The following is a 24,333-nucleotide window of genomic DNA, read 5'->3' as shown; positions in this document are numbered from 1 at the left end:
TGTGGGCAGTGGGCCTCTGCTCGTTGGCCCCGCTCCCAAATCTCATACAAAAAGCTGCACTACCTGTACCAAGAGGTTCCCCCCCACCTCCGCGTCCGGGCTGAAGGACCCGGGCTTCCTGCCAGGCCCGCCCTTCCCTGCCCTTCCCCCTTCCCCTCCTCCTCCTCCTCCTCCTCCTCCTCCTCCCACCTCCCCGGCACTATATATGGATACGCGGCTGCTCCTGCTCCTACTCGCCGGCTGCACCGGGGCTGTGGAGCCGGCTGCAGTTCTCCATCCCATGGCCCTGTCCGAGTGTTGAGCACCCTCCTACCATGAAGACCATCATTGCTGCCTACTCCGGGGTGCTCAGAGGTACCGGGGGCGGTGGGGAGGGGTGGAGGTGGGTCCTGGTGCCGGGAGGGGGATGCTGCGGTGCGGRGCAGCGTTCCGCCGGTTCAAGGGCTGGGGTGGGAGCAGCCCCCAAACGCTTAGCTTTTTGATATTCCCCCTTTTTTTGGCCGCAGCAGCTTTGTGCAGGAGGAATAGGAAGGGAGGGAGAGCGATGTGCAATGGCGGGGAGGCAGCTGCAGCGTTTCTTGAGATGGGGATTACGGATCTCTGCGCAGGTTTTGTGTTTTAGCGAGCTCGGAGCTCGGGCTGCGCTCCTCGGGCTGTTCGAAGCGGCTCTGGTTGGTCTGAGTGAGTTTACACCTTGGCGARATGTGGGCGTAAAACACATGCGTATAAACGAGTCTTTTTTTTCCTCTTTTTGTGATGGTAGGAAGRGAAGTGTACTAGTTTTATCGGCACGCATGGCTGATAAAATTCAGTCTCAGCCTTATTTTCATAAARTAGTTTAGGTTGGAAAAGGCCTCTTCATCAAGTCCAACTGTTTTGYAATAATATGTTCCCCATACCTACATCAACGGGAGAGGAAAAAAAGGGCAACACGTTGCTATTTGTTGTTGTTTTATGAGGAGCTGAAGATTCARTGTTCAGCAGGAGTTTTGTGGTAACAAGTTCCGCCAAGTTTGCTTTTACAGCCCTCTGTGGTCGTGAGTGACTTGTCGAGATAAGTGGAATGGGTGTCTGTGGCTGACACCCATCGTGGGCAGAGCTGCTGCAGACAGCGAACACTTCCCTGCACGCTGCAACTTGTTGTTAAAGGGCTTTGGAGAGACAATGTARGAAATCCCAAACGACAAGTTCTCTTGCATGCTTGTAACAGCATCTTAAAGGATATTGTAGGAATAAAATCAGCAAGTCTAAATGTTTTGCTGGTTAGAGTTTAGTATCCCTTCTGCAAGGTTGCTTGTCTAGAGAAAGGTCAGGATTTCCAAACAGGAGGGGCTTTGCATGAAAATGCTCTTGGACAACGATTTAAGGTTTCTTGAGTGATTCTTCTGTGCTGTGAAAGGCCTTTTGCCCTCAAAAAAATAAACTGCTAATTCCTCCTGGGATGAAGAGACCTGTGAAATGGTTTCTTAAGCAAATCATTTGCAGGGCTGAAAGGACATGAACCTGGTGAATTAACCCCTGAGGTTTTGCTTTTGCACTGTCCTGCCCAGTCCTGCGTGTAGAGCTGCTGGCGCCCATCTCAGCCAGAAGTATTTTAGTGTTTGATCTGAAGGATCAGCTGTGAATCGACTGGGGAAAAGACCTCTGTGTGTTTCCTCTGCTCAAATCTGCTTCTTAAAATAACTTTACTTGCTTACACAACTAACAGAGGGCAAGTTATGTTTTCAGTTGAGAGAGGTCACTTGAATTAGCAGCATCTGAACTGTTGAGCTGAGAGTTAACTGCAAGCTAAGTGCAGAGAATAAATAATTTAGGAAACCTATAAAATATGTAGGGTTGACCTGAGACTTTACAGCCACCTTGTTGGCACTGACATGTTAATGATGGATGTAGGACACGTGCATAATTCAAAATGGAGTGTGGTTTAGGGACAGTGATTGGCCTCATCTCTAGATAATCCTGATTAGTGATGGAAAGCTGTCTTAACTCTCCTCAGGTCAGTTTTCCTCWGAGGCACCTCGTGGGATCCTGCAGTGATATTTGTGCTTTTTGAGTTATATCCTCATGTGTTTTCTGCTTGGGGAGACAGGAGGTGTTGCCTTGGTGACTGYGGCATCTGCCACCCCCTTGCCAGGATTGTCTGGGCAGGAAAAGCACAGAATTGGCTTCAAAGCCAAATCCAGGTGCCTCCCAGAGGAGTTCTTACTTGGGCTGGGTTTTGGGGATAGGAATGTGAGACCCTGCAGATCAAAGTCTGGCCGAAACTGATGTGGTATAGAGGTTCATTCATGGAATCTCATTAGTACTTGATTATGTTGGACAACTTCTCTGACTATGGAGKATGTGTAGAACAAACCCATTAGACTTTTTTTTCCTACTTCACTGAATATTTTTTCTTCCAAGTATCTTGCCTGTGCAAAGAGCTTACTTTTGGGTGAGCATCAGAATGGCTCATACTGTCCTTTTATTTTTCATCTTAGTGCTTTTGTGACTTGTCCTGGTGCTCGTGGATTTGGCTGAATTAAGTTTGATCCTGTTTAAAAACAATCAAAAAAAAAAAAGGGTTTAGGCATCTGTCTCTATATCTATCCCTGTATATATACTGAAGAATGCCCTTGGATATCAACCCAGTATTGCAAAAATCAGAGCAGATCTTGGGCCACTGCCTAGGATTGGATGATGCTCTGAGACACCTGGTCAGGTAGCAGGGATTGTTGTCTCCTCATCTTGACCTGCCTCAGTTTGGCCATGGGATGACCAAGAGGTCACCTCCTTGTGCTTGGCAGAGCAGCAAGGTCTGTCTCATCACTCYCTACTGAGGAAAGATGTTGGTGTGGCTGCAACACTGAAAGGTGGTCCTGTGCTGGAGTGTTGTTTCTAATGTTTTTTCACCTGTCAGAAGGTTGGGATGAGGAAGATGCTTTTGCTTAGCTTTATCTTGGAGTTAGATAGTCTGTGAGGTTTACCAGACCCCAGTTCTGCTCTGGGGTGGGCAGCCTGGGAGCTCCTGTTTTGGGAGAACAGGATCACTGTTGGATGCATGGAGRTGTTTTCTCTTGACGAAGTTGTCTGGAAGGTGAAGGTCTGGGCTTGCTCATCTGAAACCCCTCTTTCAGGGCTTCCATGTGCTCTGGATGCACTGATGAATTATAGTAGGATGGGTCATTTTCTCTTGGGAGAAAATGGGACCTTAGCAGGACCCAGACCTGTCCTGTCCTGCTAACTTAAATGTAAGCTTGTTGGCTGGTCTGGGGCAGCTGGGTCTTGTTGGTTACATCACTTTAACCTACATAGAGCTGTGAGCATGGAGACTGAGGGCTTAGTTTAGTACTATGAGTAAATGCAGAACTAACGTGAGAAATGTCAACAGATTTGTTTATTGGGTCTGGAGAATCCAAGCTTCTTTCTAAAGGAGCTGTTATAAATTTTTATTTGCATGTCCCTCTTAACAATGTTGTTGACCTTCAGCTGTAGAGACACTGTGCTGCAGATAATATGGGATTATTGAGTAGCTTCCTGGGAMAGGAGCAAACTGTTCTAAAGCTGTGTACAGGACAAGATAACTATACTCTGCTCTGGTTGCTCACTATTTTTTTAACAAATTTTTTACTATATAGTGAGTATGCTTATGCTTGGGGCACCCAAGTTAGCCCCAGACTCAGAAGAACTTGTGTTACTCAAGGGGTTTTACAGGTGTAGCAGCGTGCTGTGTGGAGTCCTGCTTTTGCATGGGAGGCTGAATCCTCCTGGATATTCTAGTATTCGGTCTGCTTATCTTATCTAGCTTTGTTWTGCYTCCARTTTCAGCTTCTCTGCCATTTAYGTAGCTCAAAATGTCCATTTGCAGYTTRTGCTTTGATGGATCTAATATGGTTTTCCTGCAAATAAGCTCTGTGAAGCAGTTTAATTCTTGGCTGAGATTAACATGCTAGCTGTCTGGAAAGGGGGACAAATAAAGCTTGGCTTTAACATGGTTTCAGTGTATTTTTACCTATATGTAACACTTGTACTTCCTCTCAGTTAGTTTCTTTAGCTGGCTTTTAATCAAGTCCTGTCAGTTGGGTTTTTCTGGTACCCATGTGTGAAGTCCTGTTTACTTCCACTCTTGAGACCTTTGATTCTGCTTCCCTGCCTAGATAAATAATGTTTGAGTAATTTATCTGAAATAAATTGTACTGAAAGAGCACCAGATGCTGAGTCTGTGTTGCAGGAGTCAAATGCTTGGTCAAAGCTTTTGCTGACTCCAGGATCTCCTTGGTAGCAACTCCTGGTCTTTTGGTGTTCAGTGGAATTAAATGATAACAGTGTTTCAAGCCCATCACCAGTTGCAGAACAGCTGGCTAATGTCCCTGAGCTTTCTTGGAAGGCTGGAGATGGCTGCTATCCCTGGCAGCAGGGAGGTCTCCTGGAGAAGGTGCTACTCTGTCCATTGTGACAAGGAGCAATCTTGAGAGCCATGCACGGCTTGGTGCAGGGAATATCCCATCAGTACTTAAAGGAATGGGCTGCCATGTGAGCTGGGGTGCTAGGATCTCATCTGAGACCAGGAAAGCTGTGGGTAAAGTATGTCCTCTGTGGACGTGGCATACTAAGGCTGTCCTCAACAGTTATGGAATTGCTTGGGTTAGAAGGGATCTTAAGGGTCATCTAGTCAAGGTTCCCCTGTCAGGCTTTCCAGTTCTGGGAYGGGTACCCTGGAAAATACTCCAGGGGCAGTGTTGTGTGGCCAGCACAGGACAAGCTACTGTCTTCAGCAGTAGAAGATGGAGGTTTGGGTTTCTTCAGGATCCGGAATATTTCCTTGGGAAAAGACTGATAGAAATGGATACAAAATGCTGGTGTAGACAGTATCCTTCTGCCTCAAAGTTATAGTTATATCTACTGGGCCTTTTAAAACCAGGTTATTAGGATAATCTGTTTTCTGAAAATTAGAGAAAATGCCTTGGGCTTTTAATAATGTGAAAGGTGCTTAGTATGGGCACACAGGTGAGCCCTTAAAAGGAAGTATTTTCTCTAATGGACTGAGCCCAAGTGTCAATGTTGGGTAGTTCTTCTGTGGCTGAGTGCCAAACCCCCACATTTCTGTTGATTTGTCAAAGCTCTTCTGTTCTGTGTTACTGGTAACTGGCCTGGTTTTCCAGAGCATGGAGTGTCTTTACAAAAATGCCTCCCGGCTACTGAAGTTGAAGGTGAAAGGAGGCAAGGCTTGCATGGGTGGTTGAATACACAGTGTCAGGTCTGTCATTATGAACAGCAAGCTCAGGGCTGTCTAGAAAGGGTTGTCTTGGCAGTAAAACCTGTAAATGCTTGGTTGATGAAATGCGTTCATCTGGAGTGTGCAGGTTTGGGTCAAAGGYAGACCTGATGAACTGGCCAGGTGACTTCTCTGATGATTCCCACAGTCCTTCCAATTGCCACCAGGCATCTTTCATGTCTTAACTGGGAATCAAATGTTAATATTCAGCCCTTGGGACTTTTCTGCAGTGCATAATCTTTTCTCTGTGTAGGATGTCTTTGCTTTCAGCAAGACCCAGGACACCACTTATCCAAGGGCAGGTGCTTGGAGCTGTCTGTCAAACCACTGCCTTCCCTCTATCTGCAGGATTTGAGTGTATCTTCATGTGGTTTGGAAAACAAGTTGACAGGTTGACTTATGCTACCCAACACTGGTCTATTTACAGGGCTGGCAATGCCTGCAATTGGTTCAAACATGTAGAAAATGCTGAAGTACAAAATCTCATCTGGAGGGATAAACAGTTCTTCTCTTTTGGAAGAGGATTGAGATTTAGCTGATCCAAGGCTGGAGTGTTGGGTTTATGAAACCAAAGAGGCTTGGTGTTGTAAATGCAGGTGCTGGAAGAATAAAATTTAATGGGGCTGGGCTTTTATTGTGAGTCACAAATAAGTTCTAAGACTTTTGGCATATTTTGAGTACATAAACATATGGCCAATGGCACCACGGTTACTGTAAGCTTTCTTTAAACTTATATCTGGTAATCCTYAGTCTTCATCAAGTCTGTTCATGTGCAGTTTTGTAAAGTTCTTGGGATAGCAAGTTCCTGGAGCTATGGTCTCTCAGGAAGAATTGAGCCACCTGCTATAGTGAAATGTATCCCTGCCCATGGCAGGGCATTAGATTGCAATGAACATYAAGTTCTTTCCTAATACAAACCATTCCAAATCCAATAGGTATCTTTTACCCTGGGACAGGCAGCTAGCTTTGTAAAAAATGGGGTGGAGTTTATACCTCACTGCAAATTTGGTTATTTACTGCCAGTTTTTACAGCACAGAATTTCTGAATCTCACTGCCTAGATACTCTAGTGTGGCAAATCAATGCACAGTGGCAGTTTAACTCAGCGTATTCTCCTGTCTCACCTCAGAAGCAGGAGAACTACTTGCTGGACTCACTCTTAATACTGCACTATATTATCTGGTAAAGAACTGCTTTCGGCTCTAGCTGCTGCTTCAATATGTATTAGCGCCGTAGGTTTCAATTTACTGGCAATTGTAGTGGTATGATCTCTCCCAGCCTAAAACTTGTTCTGCTTAGAGTAACTAATGCSCAACCCACTGCTGGGATTGTCTGTGTAACATGAACTAAGCAGAACCAAGAATCTGAACTGGGTGGTCTGCCTCTAGATTTAGGCTGCAGCCTTTGGTGTGGCTSCCCCCTGAATGTTCCCAGGGAAGAGGCATCTCTGGGTAACCAATGCCAATGTTTCACCACCCTGAGAATAAAAAACTTCTTCCTTATTTAATCTAAATCAACCCTTATTCCTATGAAACAGATGCTTTACATAATTAAAGGATGTGTCAGTGAGAGTATCTTTGTAGAAATTACCAAAAATACTAGTGCCTGCTTATACTTARAGAAGCTATTTTCAATCAGTTTCATTTGATTGAGTGTGAACACTTGCTATGCTATTACCATTAGCAGGATCATATCTTGTCAGCAAGGACTGAACCCATTTAATTAACAGCTTCTTTCATAGTCCTTCTAATAACAGGCTGATCCTAAGCACAAAAGGAAGTATGTAAATATACATGAACATGATTTGTATTTTGGCCAGTTATTATGGTGCTTGTAAATAAAGTCAGGAAGAAAAGTGAAGGAAAACCCACGCATAAGTGCTTCTTTCTGGAGGTTGAGTACATTGCCAAAAGCTGTAGTGGATGGTTCCTCATATAGAAAGCAAGTCTCCCACTTCAGTSTTTTACCCACTTTTGGTTTTCTCCCCTCTTGAATATCTAAAGCTTTTYACAAGAGCGGCTTTCAGCTTCTTCCTTCTCATTTACTGCTTTAGGAATGCTGATAATTTTCCTTACTTGTAGAGCTGTTGAGGGTAGTGGGTTGAGGTGTTGCTCAATCAGCCCTTGGGCTGTGTGCTGAGTAAGGCTGGAGCACAGAGCTTTCCTTGAATAGCACTGGGAGTTGTGCAACAGGCCTTCTGAAGGGTGGATGAGAACAGCTCAGACCACAACCTGATGTCTGCTTCCCTGTGGTTGAGGCAGCTGATCTTTATCTTACTGTGGACTCGTGGGGTTCCCTCTTATGAAACACCACTTCAAGGAACTGGCAGCTTGAGATGAGGGTATGTGTTAGGAACATGTGTTAACATCTGCATTTTTATGGTCAAGTCAATAGAGGCTTGCTCAGGTGGGAACTCATGGTTACCCATTAATTCCCTCCGTTATTCTGAAGAATGCTGGATGTTGATAGGTGCCAATTCTTCCTCTTCCAGGATGCCCAAACTCCATGGAAAATAGTAGCTTTTAGCAAGCCTTGCTCTAAAAGCAAACTGCACATTTATCTAAAATCTCTTATAAAGTAAGTTGAACTTGATGATCCTTTGTTCTGTGATTCTATTTGAAAGAAAAAATATTGTTCCCTTTTCTCAGTGTGCAAATAGAACTTTATTTCTTTATTTTTTCTTTCCTCAGGCACAGGATCAAACATTCTTTCTGCTCTGCAGGATTTGTTCTGGCTATTGAAATCCAAAGTAGAGAAACAACTCCAAATCATCTCCGTGCTGCAATGGGTTCTCACTTTTCTTATCATGGGCAAGTAAATGTAAACTTCACTTTTGGTCTAAAGCAAAGGGGTTTTTGCTGTAATTCTGGAACAATTTTAATGCAAAAAAAAATTTAATTTTTATACTTTTGTCCAGTAATTACTGGATGTGTTCTGCAGCAGGGCAACTGCTGGGGTGTATAGATATTGTAAACTAGTTACATTGATATTTTCAAGRATAAATTACTTTTCCTGGCTCTAGAAAATCGTAAGAGCTGTGGAAAGACTGATGTTTAGCTCATGTCTGGGTCTACTGTGCAAATGAGGCTGAAACAATTGGAAATATCTTACCTGGCTCGCTCATGGGAATACTCACAGAGATTTCCGAGAAGCAGTTGGCAACTGATGAAAGTGACTGCAACAGGAATGGCTTCYTCTTGGCTTGTTCTCCTTCCAGGGGGTACCAGAGATGGGCAAATGTTTGTGTTAGACCAGCAAAAGAGTAAAGACTGTCCATGGGTACTTGGATTATGTGAAGCCTCAGACTCCTCTGCTCCTCTAAATTTTTTATAATTAAACAGGAGAATGACTGCACTCAGCATCTCTCACTGTTCCTTTTCAATTCTGTTTGAGCTAGAATGGCAATGTCATTTATGGGCAGGGTCCTTGGCACCCTGCTGGGATGCTGATGTAGAGCTGGTGTAATCTGCGGAAGATGTATGTAGCTGTGGGGGAAAAAACCTCCATTGGTGTGGGCCACAAAGAAATCTTGGTGCTCATCAAGTCTATGGAAGCAGCTGCCCTGCTTGGAGATAGGATGGAAAGATACCTGGAGGACCATTAAGGGGAGGTTGAGGTTTTCCAGAGCTCTAGAGGAAGCTGCTTGAGCCCTAYGTAAGGTGTTTTTAGCCAAATCGAATTTGATTGAGGATTAATGACATCAGATTGAGACTAGATTTCAGCATAGAAGAGTAAAAGGCAAGGGGTGTAAATGGAGATCAAAACCTGATGCAACCTTGTTTTCTTCTTTCTTGCACCTCTGCAGGTATTGCTTGCACTTTAATCCTCATGTACATACTGTGCACAGATTGCTGGGCGATTGCTGCTCTATATTTAGCCTGGCTGGTATTTGACTGGAATACACCAAAGAAAGGTAAATATTGCAGAACAGATCCTTGCACTTAAGGTGTCCCTGTTTCCATATTTGGACAAAGAAGCACTTCCTTATAATGGATGACTTTCTGTCTTAGTGGGACTTGGCTGAATCACTGACCAAAAGCATTATTCAGTGAAGCATTTAAATGTCAGCCCTTAGCATGAGCAGTGACCGTAGGTTTTATTGATGCTGAGGGCAGTACAAGATTAACATTCACTCATATCCTATCATTTCCTGCTTTTACGAACATAAGGGATAGATTCTTTCTGTAATTCAGAAAGATGGAAAGATTCAAGACCTTGCTGTCCTTTCCAGCTCTTGCAAGGTTCAGATTATGATGTGATTATTAAGATGTGGCTCCTCTATGGAGTCAGTGTTGCTGCAAATTAAGCAGAAGACTATTTCAGGAGAAAAAACAACCCTCTAGAAGCTGCTTCTGGGAACCAACTGTGGTAACAACCTTTGGCAACTACTTTTAGAAYTCAATTAGCACAGTTCTGCATTGTTTCAAGGTGATTGAAATCATCCAGGATTTTGGCCTTTCCCAAAGGTTGAATCTGAATGTATCTAGTTTGAATCATAGAGTTGTCTACCCTAAATTTGCAGTTGGGCCTTAATTTGCTCAAAGTACCGTGTGTTCCAGAGCATGTGCTGATTTCAGTGAATGATGCATGTGTCCCACATGAAGGAATGAAAGTGTTGATTCCTCTAGTGAGACAGCAAGCTTTGGAGTCCTTCAGGCTTTATCATGGGCAGCCATATGGAAAGAGCCTTAAAAATATGATTCATTTTTCTCAACAGGGGGAAGAAGATCCCAGTGGGTGAGAAACTGGACTATATGGAGGTACTTCAGGGATTATTTTCCAATAAGAGTAAGTTGAAGTTTAACTCTATACCCTGGGGTTTAACTGCTTTAGTTTCTTCTTGTACTGGCACTAATATATCTGTGAACTCTAAGGAGGACATGGCTTGGTTACCATTGCCATGTGGTAGCTGTGGTTAGAAAATCTGAAGTGTATCACCAGTGATGGCAATGCGATTGCCAGAAACTGCTRCTTCTAGTGGTCTTACTGGATTTTTTGAGGCAATCTGCAATCCTTGTTCTCTCCAGCTTCTGGAGACACTGGCACAGGTTGTCCCAATAAGTGGTGGCTGCTCCATCCCTGGGAGTGTTCAAAGCCAGGCTGGATGGGACTTGGAGCAACCTGGTCTAGTGGAAAGTGTCCCTGSCCATGRCACGGAGTTRTAATTGGATGATCTTTAAGGTTCCTTCCAATGCAGATCACTTTGTGATTCTCTTCTGTGCTGCAGCAGAGTCCTGCTGACCCTAACTCTATTCCCCCCTCATAAATCATAAAATCTAGCTCAGTTTTGATCTGTTTTCCTGTAACACTTCTGCTCTGGGATSTATTGAGCCAGAATAGCTGGGAACCCTGTGCACCAAATGTCTTAGCATTTTGCAAAGAGCAGTGAAATTTGTCCTCAAGTCTATTTGCTTTGGAGAAGGGGTTTTGCCAGCAGTGGGAATAGTTTCAGTTCTCCAGCTTGTAACTTGTTCAACACATGCTTGTATTTTTCCTGCTAGTTCAGACATGTTTCAGAAAGAGGACAGGGCTACCAGTTTGCTCTGGGATTGCAGAATTAGCTGGATGACTTGGAAGGGAGCAAGGGTTAAATTCAGCTAGGAGGGAACTCGATCCTCTTTGGAAGGGCACACAGCTGAAAGGACTATTATGTAARGTTGTTGGCAAGTTTTATTCAGCTTGAGTATGAGGGAGGGACCTTGATATGATTTTTGAGCTACCTATCCTCAAGATAGTCCAGCTTCAGAAAGGAACAGGGAATCCAATTCCAGMAGGATGTGAAAGCAGCTTAGATTGGATTCTTCCTTTGCAAAGTCACTTGARCTCTCAGGATGCCTGAACGTGCTGCTGGTGAACAAGCTTCTTGTACGCTTAGAAACATAGAACCTTTTAGGATGGAAAAGACCTTTAAGACCAAGTTTGACCATTAACCCAGCACTGCCAAGTCCACCATGAAATTTGCTGTTGTTAACAGGTAATTCTTGCCAAGTCTAGGTGTACATGGAAATATTCACTATGCATGCACAGGCTGGAAATCAGCCTGGGTCTCATGGCTAACAGAGAACTGAGCAGGCTCTGCAGCTCAAGATGGGTCTCAGATGTGTTGTGTTCTAGTACCAGGGCCTCACTGCTACACTAAACTCTGCTCCCTTGATATTGCCAAAATATGCTCTGCTGTCCTGGGGACCTGATTCCAAGGGATCACCTGTAGCACTGGTTCTGCTATTTCATCATTCCTTTGATGGCACATTTATCCCTGTCTTCATGGAAATGTTCACTGGCAGAAGTCCTGAAGGTTTGATCCCTGTGGATATTAAAGGTTTGTCAAACAGCTGGGTTGTTTAAGTAGGTTTATAGATGAGATGGGGTAGGATAAACTAAACTTTGCAGCAGTATTAGGTAAATAGTTGCTAGTTCCCATAGCCCATTTGTGAGAACCCCTTGTGGGTGTAATTCCTTTGCCACTGAGGGGGAGGAGTTGTGCAAAGTTTATAGAGCCCACTGGCAATTCACATGCAAAGAGCAGAACGTGAGGACTGACAGCTGGGTGATGACTCCTGCAGCTGTTTTGGGGGARCAGCCAGCTGACTGCAGGGTTGGTAAAAGCTGCTACAGGGATCATAGGACAGAGAGGTGCTAGAGGTAGTTTTCTATGGTYACGGTACTGATCTTATAGCATGAACAATGATTAATATCTCTGGATAYTAGGAATAGTACCAAGAACCAGAATGACTTGGGCTTGAATTTGCTAAGAGCATGGGAGCTCCTGGGTTAAACTAGTTAGCTGTTCTTGGTCAAGAGGGAGACAAGTCTACAGAGGATCACTTGTTTAAATGTTCTCTCTGCAGAATTCCCTTTTRCTGGATCCTGATCTGTGTAATGGCTCAGCAGGGCTTGGTTTGTGTCYCTGGGTCATGGTTTGTCTGGGCAATCCTCTCTCTGCTGCACCTCATCCTGTGCCATGTGTCCACTGAGCACTGCAAGGACAGACTACACTAGTGACAGTCTCACCAWTGGCACTTGTTATGCTGAATTCAGCTCCTGCAAAGTCTGCACATAGAGCTGTGGTAGCTGCATCCGTACCTGCAGAGGTACCACCKCTGTTGGGCTATSGGCTCAGATTTATTAACAGAATCACAGTAAAGTTGGAAGGGACCTTAAAGCTCACSCCCCTGYCATAGGCAGGGACAYTTTCCACTAGACCAGGTTGTTTYCAAGCCCTATTCAACTTGGCTTTGAACACTYCCAGGRATGGGGCAGCCACAGCTTCTCTGGGCAACCTGTGCCAGGGCCTCACCGCCTCACAGGGAAGCATTTCTTCCTATTATTTCTTGCTGTATTAGAGCAGCTGCATGAGATTCAGGCTGTGCTCTGATGTTTGTGCTGATTAGGCTAGTCTTACTGGAGTCATCAGTGCCTCCCCACCTGAAACACCAGGACTATTGTACCTCTACCTGGAGATACGAGGTCATGTTTTGTAATACCAGGTGGATTTGWAAAGCAGCCTAAAACTGGCTCAGTTGCTCAGCATGAGCAGTGGCTGGTCACATTCTCTGGGGCTTCATGCAGCTGCTCTGACAGTAATAAGCKGTAATACGCAGTGATTAGGCACTAGAAGCTTAAGTTTGTCTGCTGGTTGATGGCTGGCCTTGTAAATAAAGGTTTAAGCTAAGCAGTGCATGAGGTGGCTGAGGAATATTCCAGTGAGCTGATTCCTGGATCTGCAGTGACAGGTGAAACCCAAGCCCTTGCAGGTGTGAGCATGGTGCTGGACTGCAGCAGACAGATCCCAGTAGCCTCCTGAGCACATCCTGCTGATCTGAGGATGTCACACTGGGAATGCCATCATCTGAAGGTCTTGTTTAGGTAAAGAAGCTGTCACCTGAGCASGTGAGCATCTCCATGTGCACTAGGACTCCAGGTATCCGGGGCTGCAGACCTTTGGGTCACCTTGGTCAGGCTGTGTGCAGGGAGATCCACTCACTGCAGTGGGAGAGTGGGCATCTGGCCCGAGCAGGAATTGCTGCAAAAAGTGTATTTTTTTTTTTTTTCCTCCCAAGCATTTGTCTTGTATTCTGTGTCTTGGCTGGCYTCCTGGCAAAGCTCCTCCTTAGTTGTTATACATGAATTACAGAATGGAAATAGAAAGGTTTGATWGCTATGTCCTAACCTAGTCTAGTGGAAGGTGCCCCTACCCATGACAGGGGTTGAAAAAAATTGATTTTTAAGTTCCCTTCCAACCCAAACCATACTGTGAATCTGTGGCATATATAATACTAGAAGCCTGGGGGTGGTCTTCAGGTTCTGGCTTGCACTGCTGAGAAGGTAAGATAATTTCTTCCATACTGTAGCTGGGTATGAGCTAATTGCAGTTGTTGGGCTGTTTTGCAAGCTTACATGCTTATGAGAACTGCTGCTTGGAATCCTGCAGGATAAGCTCTGTTTTTCTGCTCTCTGCATGTTTTCACAGTGCTGCTCAGCTCCCACCCAAACAACTGTTTTTTATCCTGCTCTTTGGCTCCTGGGGCTAAGCAGCAATGGTTCTGCAGTCCCCTTTCTCCACTACTGAATGTGCCACTGTGCTACAAATAAAATTGGCAATATGGTTCTTTGGCTGTGGCACTCAATATTATCACTTGCTTTTTTTACACTGTTGCACTAGCTTACAGAACACTTGATGGTTTTTTTTTTTTGTACTGTCACACTGGCTAGAGAAGCTTACTGCTTCTGTAGGCTGGATTAGATCTGTGTAAAGAAATTTATTATTAGACAAGTGGATGGACCTTGCTCCCAGAGAAACAGGTTTGGTCTCTGACAGCAGCTGTGAACAGGTGTATTAGTGTAGGGTGAAAGTTCAGCTTCGCTCTCAGTACTGATTGTCTGGCTGGGATGCAGCAGGGATGTGCAGACTCTGCCTTATCATGGGATCCCTGAGGCTCCAAAGAGCTGTGTGGGACTGAAGGAGACRTTGAAGTCAAAAGGTAAAACTATTTGGAGGTTCAGAATAGAGCTTCAGGCCCATCATAGAATGGTTTGGGTTGAAATGAATGCATTCTAGTTCCAAACCCTTCTGACTTGTGCACTTCACTGTCTTTCACTCTTGCTTGAGTTAGAAATAAGGGATTTACAGTACTTCAAAAATTCCCACTTCTAGATTAAATATAGAGAGAGAAGAAGATATTGACAGGTCAGACCCTCCCTGGGCTGAGTTTGTGCRTTAGCAGATCCGAGACATCCACTTGCAGAGAAGTGCCCAGCCCTGTCTGATGTCTGGTGGGTGGAAGAACACATAGAATCACTAAGGTTAGAAAAGACCTTGAGGATTGAGTCYAACCAATTCCAGTGGCTTTTGAGAAATTTTTCCCTAGTATCTAATCTAAACCTCCCTCAGTGCTACTTGAGCCCATGTCCTCTTGTCCTGTCACTTCTTACCTTGGAGAAGAAACTGCCCTTCACCTGCACCCTCCCTGTTTACCTTCTGTGAGCCCATGTGTTGTGGGACAGGTGTGGAGGGCAGTGGCAGCCTGCATGGCACAAGCAGGGGAAAAGCACRTGTGTATGAATACCAGGCTAAAGCTCAGCCCTTCTCCCTTGCTGTTGGTGAATTGGATCCCTGCACACTCCCTGCCCAGCTCCTGCAGTGGTGTGGGTGATTGATTGCCATGGATATTGCTAACCCTATGGCTCCATAACATGAGCTCTTGGAAAACAACCACACTGATAAGGCTGCAGCTTGGCTGGGGCTCCTATGAGGTATCCAGGCAATGGGGTACACTGGGATCTGGGTGTCCTTGCGTGTGGTGGAGGGGCTGGAGCAGGAGAACAGTGTGTCCTCCAGATGTGTGGTTCTGCCAAGCTCAAGGGGCAGATGCCTCATGTTCCAGAATGACAAGGACAAGCCCTTTTTCAGTTGTCTTTCTTAAAAAGGAACTATACTTGGTGCAGGTGAGAGATGASGCTTGGAAGTCACCACTTTGCTCTTGACAGGAGCTTTAAGGAAGAGTGTCTGCTGCTTGTCCAGCCAAGCCACATGTGTCTGTGTCTACCAGGCGTGGACTCATAAATTCAGAGTATTGTTTTGGTTGGAAAAGTCCCCTAAAATCATGAAATCCAACCATTCTGCTGGAAGTGCCAAGGCTAGTACTAACCCATATGCCCAGGTGCTACTTCCACGCAGCTTTTGACTTCCTCCGGGGATGGGGGAGTCCACCACGGATGTGGACAGCCTGTTGTAGCAGTCTTTATACAACTGATCAAGAGCTGCTAGATGGAAGGGTTGCTTACCATATCACCACGTTTTTCCTGAAGAGTTGTTTTTGGTCTGTAGCTTGTGATCCCTGTTTGTTGTAACTGATCAAGGGRACAGCCCTTCTACCCTGGGGAGTGAAAGCAAGTCATCTACTAATTGGGAAAGAAAGAAAAAGGRATAAAAGGATGACTTAGTATGATACAGGTAATGGGGCTCTACAGAGCTGTCACAGCCACAAGCCTCTGTGATCCTGGAGATCTATGTGACCTCAAARCCAGAGGAAATTGTGAAGAGAGCCACTCAGCTTGCTGAACGTGCTGCTGCATCATGCCCATATCCTATCTGCTGTTTTAAATAGCACAGGGGCTGTAAGTTCGTTTAAGGACAAAGGAGAGAAGGGAATCAAGTTTCTGGGCATGCTGCTKTAGTGTGTTGCAATGGCACTTCAGTTCCCTGTAGCGTGGTCCAACAGAATGGACTTGCGTAGTGCAAAAGTACTGGGCCAAAGGCAATGGGGTGGGTAATGCTGGTGTGACATCTTGGAAATCTGGCAGGTTTTTTCCTATGGGAGCTGATGCAGTGACCTTTGCATATGCAGCTTGAGGGATGGRGTGCACTTGTCTGTTACCTCATGCCAAAGCTGCAGCTTATAGGTCTGAGAGCTGCTGGGTTGTTGCAGTGGGCAAAAAGTGGCACTATTGAAGCTGGAAAAGAGGAGATGTTTAAATTAGATATTAGGAAGAGATTATTGACTCTGAGGGTAGTGAGGCCCTGGCACAGGYTGCCCAGAGAAGCTGTGGCTGCCTCATYCYAGGAAATGTTTTAGGYSAGGTTGGACAGAGTTTGTAGCAACCTGGTCTAGAGAAAGGTGTCTCTGCMCRTGGCAGAGGTTTGCAACTGGATYATSCTTAAGGTCCCTTCCAATGCAARCTATTCTAACATATAGAAAAAAAAAATCAAATTTGATCTATTTTTGTAGTATGATGCTGTAGCCCTGCTGTATTTTGTGCTGTGTGCTTTGTCTCAGACTGCTTGTGTACTGCTGGGGAAAATGCTCTGACACATGGGATGCTGCTGCTACCTGTAGCATCCAAACAAATCCCTCTGACAGTAGTGGTACCAGGAAATGGGTGATTCTGTGCTAGCCTAGACAGCTGTGGTGAGTTCATGCTGTACAAACAGAGGAGCAAATGGTTAGGAATATTGCACAGCCTGAAAACAATATAATCACMACTTGTGGAGCATGTCGTGCTGGAATCAGAGATGGCTTGAGGTGTCTTGTTGGCCCTTTGGCATGTAGGCCAGGGCAGAATGTCTTAAAACAAGGGATAGCTCACAGTGGTTACCACCCTTCTGCACATTTTCCCACTTGGAAGGTGGTCAACAGGCACATTCACTGGTTGGCTGTGTTTTTCAGGCATTAAGTGAACTTGCTTCTGCCATGAGACAGCAATGTTTATATTCTTTCCCCCTCATGCTGGGATGTGAGCCACTAATGTGCTGAAAGAAAGCCTGGAAGGAGGCGTAGCTGTGGCTACAGGACTGAAGAACTTGGTTGGTTTGGGCAGGAGGTGTGTAAGAATTCCTTAGGAAGGAGTAGAGAAGCAAAAGGCCCAGGCTGCAGCAACCCATCCCTATTCCTACTTGGCTAGCAGACTTCTTATTCCAGCCTGTTTATCCTGCTCCCTCTGCTCAGGAAACTGAAGTTAAAATGGCTGCTCCTATCAGAGCCTCTGAAATCCAGGCGAGCATATTCACAAGCTCTTAGGATGTTCTCCCTGATGGGAAGAGAGACTAAACCTGGGGGATATGAGGTTTTATGCTTCTCCTATTTTAGTTACTATCTGAAGGTCCATGTTCAATTGAGCTCTTTTTTATTTTCTAGCTGGTTAAAACCCACAATCTGCTGACCACCAGGAATTACATTTTTGGGTACCATCCACATGGCATCATGGGCTTGGGTGCCTTTTGCAACTTCAGCACAGAGGCCACAGGTGTGAGCCAGAAATTCCCTGGGATCCGACCGTACCTTGCTACCCTGGCTGGGAACTTCAGGATGCCCATCTTGAGGGACTACTTAATGTCTGGTGGTAAGCACAAGCACGCTGTGCCATTTCTGCTCATGCCCTTGGCTCTGACCTGTCTTCACCTCTTTCAAGTGAAATGCTGTGTCAGAAGCTCACGTAACCACTTCTGGCTGGTAGGATCACCTATCATTGCTTTCATATGGCTGTCAAGAGAAAGCTGTGAATAAATGTGAAAAATCCTGTCTAGTGGAAGGTGTCTCTGCCCATGGCAGAGGATTGGAACTGTATGGTCTTTAAGGCTCCTTCCAAATCAAGCAAGTCTGTGATTCTGTGAAGATGACTAGTTTGAGCTGCGAGCACTGCTGCTCCTCTGTGTTCATCCTTAACTCTAGGATACTCTTGTCCAAAGGCATAGTAATGATATCTGACATCTGTAGTGGTGGAAGGTGGAGACATGGAAACAAGTTATTAGTAGAAGGTACTGGAAGAAGTTGCAGAAGTTGCAGTAAAATACCGAGTACCCATGGCCAGCTCAGTTTCTGGGCTCACTGCCACGTGACTTGTCACACATCTGTGTTTTGTACTGGTGATGGATGCTCTCTCCATCCAACTGCACTGCTGGGTGACTGCCAGGGGTAAAGGATCTAGGGCATTGCATGGTTCCAGCTGTTCAGAGAGCCCCTTCCCTGAGTGTATTCCTATAGATGGATTATACGGATTAGACAGTGATGTAAGTGTGCTAAATTACATTAATAGGTCTGTTTTAACAGGGTCCACGATTTTGATTCCTGGAGGGCTTGTAAGTTATGACTAGACAGAGGAAGCAGTGTTTAAAATCTCAGTAAACAGTGTTCTTGCATGGCCTGAGCTTCCTTTTCAGAGTGAGGATGCCTGTCAGTTAGATGGAGGTGAAGCAACAACACTTAAAGACCATGAATTGAGCAATCCAGTAACCTGTTCACTGTTTCTGGAAYTGCTTCATCRAGTTACTTTAAAACAGAGATCTTAWGTACCGTGGCTGGGAAGAAGAYAGGAGTAGCTGTACCTGGCTCTGACTTGTTAGAATTGACTRTTTCTGAGATTACTGCCTTAATTAAGTGAGGGAGAAAAAAACTAACCTGCTCTGGTGCAGAAAAGGTGTTTGTCCCTATCTAGAAAAGATAGTGTGTCAAGCTGGTTTTTACTTTCCTGCGCTGATGTTAGTTGCTGTGTGAAGTCCATAATTTGGGAATTTCACAGGACAGCAGTGCATGAGAATCTGGAATCTGCTTCCCAGTCTGTCATGTCTGTAAATTTAGTTGTGTTGCTTAAGTTTCCATACAGTCTTCCTGTATTTTAAAAAAATCATCTTCAATTTTCTTAGTATGACTGGCAAACACATCTTGTGGCCAGCCACAGCTGCCTTTTTCTTTTTAGAAGGAAAGTAGAAGTAGACACTGGCAATGTCATTGCTGGCTTGGCTATGTCCCTGAGCATTGTGCTTAAATCAGAGGAAAATTGTGCTTCTTCTCTTCCTGGGATCTAAGCAATACTACAAGTGTGATGAAGTTAACCTTGTGAAAGCCATAATTTCTCTACTTTCCTATACTAGAACTTTAGAGTGATGATACAAAGGCCTTAACACAATTTAGAAAGGGCTTAGAATTCCCTCAATCCTTTTTTTCTGTGGCTGAACCACTTGAGGATTTGTTATAATTTAACCTAACACTGTACCAATTCACATAGTTGGCTTACAACTAGTAAGAATTCTTAATTTTACAGCATATTAGAGGTTATCCTAGGGATTCTGTAAGCTATGAGGAGATCACCAGAGCACCGGAGAAGGATGAAAGTTGAAGCAGTGAGCATAGCCTGAGCCTTTCAGAGGAGAAATGGTCAGAGAGATGGAGCTGTGCTGAAAGACACTAATTTTTCATCCTCAAATCCAGCTGATCTGTCAAGYGTGGTCTGTTCTGTTCTTTTCTGGAGTTGGGATAGGTGATACCCTGATGCCCAGATAAACATCAAGGCCTGGCAGACTTGTCCTAAGTCCCGAGGGCCTGCTCATCTTTTAGTTCTTGGCTCAAGTAATGAATACCATGAGATGTGCAAAATCAGCTTCTAAGATTAAATGGTGTAATAGGGCAATGACCTAAAGTACTCAGGTCAGATGTGTTGCRTGATGGAAATGGAAACGAGGGCATCCTACTTCTCCTTGGTTCACCCTGGCCAAAAACGTGAGGCAGGAGCAAGTTTGGACACCAGTTGTAGGGCAAAAACAACGTTTAAAGAGCAGACAATCAAATTTCTTCACATTTTTAGAGCAATACAGAAGAAGTTAAAGGTGCTGTCTTTGGGTTTTCATTTCCCTGGAGTGAGGACTGGTGCTTTAGGGCAGAGATTGCTTAGTAAAGCTGAAGAGGAGTCCTGCCCTTTCCAGTGTAGGAGAGAGGGAAAGACTTTCCCACACACTTCTCTGAGTATGGACTTACCTAAGCATTCCACCCCATTCATCCTTTCCTTCCCAGGACAGCAAAGGATTGCAAGAGTTTCATGTTATTTCAGATCTGTCTCAAAGGTTTTCCATTTATTTTTGTATCACTAAAGCATTCTCCCAAACCTATTCCACTACCTAATTTTGCTGAGAAATTGGTCAAAATCAGACTCTTAGCCATCAAAAYAACACAAGTCCTTTCTTCCTCACTAAAGATAAACCAAATCCTGCTGTAAAGTTTACATGGAGGGAACAGTTTACATGTCTGACACCAATGCCTTTGATATCACTAGATACAGAAAATCCTTGCTGAAGTTTGAAGATAAAGGGAAATTTTTGAGAGCTGATATTTTTGGAGTTTATGGCCAAGTCTAGTGCTGCTAGGTTTGCTTGTTTAGTTGAGGACCAGATTGCCTGCTAATACCACCCGCTCTCACCACAGGGAGGTTGGACAACTCAACTTGCAGTTGAGACATAAACTGTGCTGAAAGTATGAGAAGATCCTAAAGTCACCAGCTAATCTTGTAGTGTGACTCCTGTGTGTGTGTCTCCTTGATCCAGGTATATGTCCTGTGAACCGKGACAGCATAGACTACATCTTGTCCAAGAATGGCAGTGGCAATGCCATCATCATTGTGGTTGGAGGGGCAGCAGAGTCCCTGAACTGCACCCCAGGGAAGAACTCTGTGACACTGAAGAACCGRAAAGGATTTGTGAAACTTGCTCTACGGCATGGGTAAGGGACAGCCTCAGTGCTGGAGCAGTACTGCTACTGCATGCATGCAGAAGGTGCTCTTAATTGAACCACTTGTCTAGGTGAAGATCCTTGCTCAGTGCARGGGGKTGGGGCTAGATGGCYTTTGAAGGTCCCTTCCAGTCTAAACCRTTCTGTGATTCTGTTCCCTGAAGTAGCTGATACCTTGGAGRGATTCTCCTTTCTGCAATTTTGCTGCATTGTGTGAATGTTTGTGGGGGGGATCAGACACGAGTGTCCTTTGGCTTCTGCTCCTGAGCAAGGTACAGGGGTAGGAGGATCCCTGGCACAGCAGGAAGCTTCCAGGGCAAGGAGAGGCAGGTGCCAGTAACCTGCATGAGGTGATGACCTGCACCATCCTCATGTGTCTGAAAGGAGGTTTTCATCAAAACCAGGATTTGAGTATATATGGAAGCATGTCCAATGCCTGACTGCAGTGTTCCACAGGCTCATTATCAGTACAATTCTCTTGCATGCCTTCAAAGTATGTCTGTTTATGTCAAGTTTGGCTGGCTTTTGTCAGTATCTTGTGCTGCAAAAAAAGCTCCAGGCAACARTGTCAGCAACTGTGCAGCCTGGCACAACACAGCAGTGTGTGGGGCTGTCATATGAACCACAGTCCAGGGAAATAGAGTCCTGACATCTTTTTGTCTTCTAGAGCGGACTTGGTTCCTGTCTACTCCTTTGGTGAGAATGAAGTGTACAAGCAGGTGATCTTTGAAGAGGGTTCCTGGGGCAGATGGGTTCAGAAGAAGTTCCAGAAGCACATTGGCTTTGCTCCATGCATCTTTCATGGCCGTGGCCTCTTCTCCTCCAACACGTGGGGATTGTTACCTTACTCCAAGCCTATCACTACTGTTGGTAAGGTTTTGGTATAAACRTGCTGTGTGCCTCTCTGGTAGCATGGTAGCAGAGTACTTRAGTCTGTRYTGTATACCTGCTRTAGTTTGGTTGTGGAGACTTGATTATGAAATGCCTTTCCCTTCTATATAAAAYCTTCCAGCAAAACTGAGAATGATCWAGAAGARTTGCCAGAGGCTGCAATCCTTCAATCACRTTCTGCTTCCAGGCAGTTTTGCATAAAAGCCTCTTTTTGGGGGGGAAAAGACTGTAGGTCTAGTTTCTCTGGCCTTGGATAGCTAAAGTCAGTAGCAGCCTGGCCCTCCATGCTCCTAGAACTGGCCAGTGGGATGCTGACAGTTGAATCTTAAAGCCAACTCTAAAACTTGTGTTTTGAGTCTTCCAACCCGAAGCAGAGAGGCTTTGAGGGAGGGGAAGAAAAGGTCAGCTTTGCTTTTGTGGTGTGTATAGGAAATACACAAGAGCTGACTCTTGGCTCYTCTTAGTCAAGGGGGAATTTATCACTCTGCTGTAAACAGGGGACTTCCTGGCCACCTTCAATGCAATAGAGGCATTTRTGTGGCTAAAGCAAATCTGGTACTGCTGCAGATGTGATGGGGATCCTTGTGGTGGGATAATTGTGCTTCAGAGCCTGGTAAAGGTGTGAGGAATTATAGCAAACCTCTGCTATAATGGCAAACTGTGCTGTGCGAGAATGGATATGCTGAACTCTAGCTGTGTCTGTAGTGAACAAATATCCAGGTTGGAGGAAAATTTAAGCTAATGTGTATTTGTCCCTTTTTTTTATCAGTTGGAGAGCCCATCACCATCCCCAAAACTGATAATCCATCCCAGGAGGAAGTGGACTTCTACCATAGCTTATATGTGGACTCCCTGATCAAACTCTTTGACAAATACAAGAGCAAATTTGGCCTGCCAGAGACTGAGGTCTTGGAAGTCAACTGAAGGCACTGGTTCAGCAGCACCTCCTTCTCTCAGAACCAACACATCTTTTCCAGGAGTCCAAGTTGTCATTGTGTACTTGAAAGCAAGTGTGGGTGTATGTCTCCTTCAAAGCAAGTGTTTAAAATATTGCTAGACCACTTCTGAAAATAATAAAGAAAGGCTTTGCTTTAGAGAAATCCCATTACAAACAACCTTTTATAAAAACAAAAAAAAAAAAGCACAATGCACTGTTGCTGTGAGGATTCGGATGGGGTGAATAATTGCCTTTGTAATCTGCTATATAATGCTGTTGGATCGCCAGCAATGGATTAGAAACATTCCTACAGCTACTGTACCCACTAGCACAAGCTATTTTGGCAGAGTAGATCCCATCTCCCATCTGATTTTCAACCTAAAAAGCAGCAGGTTGATGTGAGCAGCATGGCAGTYTCACTAGCGGGTTGCACAAGAGCCCTGTTAAGTCATACTTGCGTAGCAGAATTTCTGCTTTGGAAAGGCCCTTTCTGGAAGTTCAGTGGGGCTGCCAGCCCCCCTGGTGTGGCATCGATGATGGATGGTGCAGGAAACCAAGTGGGAAGAGTCMGGTGAACCTTGATCCATAGCGTAGTGGATGATTTGGTGGCTGTAACTTCACCACTCTGAAGCAAATATGTCCCAGGTGCTGTGTGCACAGAGGCTTRTAGCTGGGAAAATGGGACTTCTTCATAGCCACAAAATTCCAAAGACAAGTTCCAGGAGCAGTGGGATGGTACAGTCATGTGGCCCTGGTGTTGCAGACTCTTATGGGTAGCCCATAGGGAGAAAGTGCAGTGGGACTCTTGGTGCAAGTGTTTTGGATCCCAGAAGTATTCGGGGAAAATTTGGGAGTAACTTCTGGCCAAAGTAGGCTTTTAATTATTCCGTCCAGTGAATGTAAAGGAGTAGCCTTTGCACACATAGGATCTAAAGTGAGCTACTTTTAAAAGTCTTTATAAAATGTTTACGTGGATGTTAATATTGCTTGTAGTGAGATTTCTTCAGAGTACAATTTGTTTATGTATAAACCTGAAACGTCACACTACTTGCATGTCTGACCTGCCTTTTCAGCGATTCAGTTGAGTGTTTCTTGAGCTCTAAAATGTGCCTTTCTTCCATGCAAGAGGCTGGTACTTCACATTCCTGCAATCTTGCCTCTGAAGACAAATTGGTCATATTTGATAGATGATTGTATTACAGAGCATCAATTTTTGTACAAATTTCTAGAAATAAACTTGGGCAAAAATAGTGGGTTGCTTTGGTCCTTCTGGTGTTGCAGGGTGTGTGGCTGGTTTTACAGCAGTAGTTTGTGTGACTGTAGTTGTACCTTTCTTTCTATGGGGAAAAAAATGATTTGTCTCTCCAAAGGTAGACTCACACCAAAATCACCATCTCTGGAAGTGTGTAGTGATAGACCTGACAGAGTTAGGTTAAAGGTTGGACTTGATCTTWGAGGTSTTTTCCAACCTTAATGATTCTGTTTCACCATCTGCATTCTCCCTTGCAGGGGACGGCCAGGATAGTTTAAGCAAATCTTTGTGGTTTAAACTTGGGGTTTTGCCTGTGAGTGTACAAGGAACTGAGGGAACCTCCACCTGTGGATTTCCTTTACTGAGCAGATACAGAAAGCTCATGCCCTATTGCTCCTTATGGCAAATTACTTGGGGTTTTTGCTGCCTAGAACAGAATATGCTGGATTACATCCCTGGTCCTGAGGTGAAAAAATCCTTCCTGCCCCTTCTAGTACTTGAAAGGG

The 24,333-nt window shown here is 44.8% G+C and overlaps 1 protein-coding gene across 1 annotated transcript; it reads left to right on the top strand.

The window, feature by feature from the left end:
- Positions 1-211: 211 nt before the first annotated feature.
- Positions 212-23,815, top strand: DGAT2 (diacylglycerol O-acyltransferase 2). The gene is made up of 8 exons (XM_057377020.1): positions 212-354; positions 7,944-8,063; positions 9,059-9,166; positions 9,971-10,041; positions 17,388-17,592; positions 20,564-20,738; positions 21,415-21,617; positions 22,408-23,815. Exons 1-8 carry the CDS (start codon positions 315-317, stop codon positions 22,560-22,562), a joined length of 1,077 nt encoding a protein of 358 aa, XP_057233003.1. The 5' UTR covers positions 212-314; the 3' UTR covers positions 22,563-23,815.
- Positions 23,816-24,333: the final 518 nt, after the last annotated feature.

This window comes from Malurus melanocephalus, unplaced genomic scaffold (genome assembly GCF_030028575.1).
Source record: "Malurus melanocephalus ecotype Western Australia unplaced genomic scaffold, MMel_1.1 scaffold_298, whole genome shotgun sequence".
Lineage (NCBI taxonomy): Eukaryota > Metazoa > Chordata > Aves > Passeriformes > Maluridae > Malurus > Malurus melanocephalus.
This window is presented reverse-complemented; position numbering and strand designations above follow the sequence as displayed.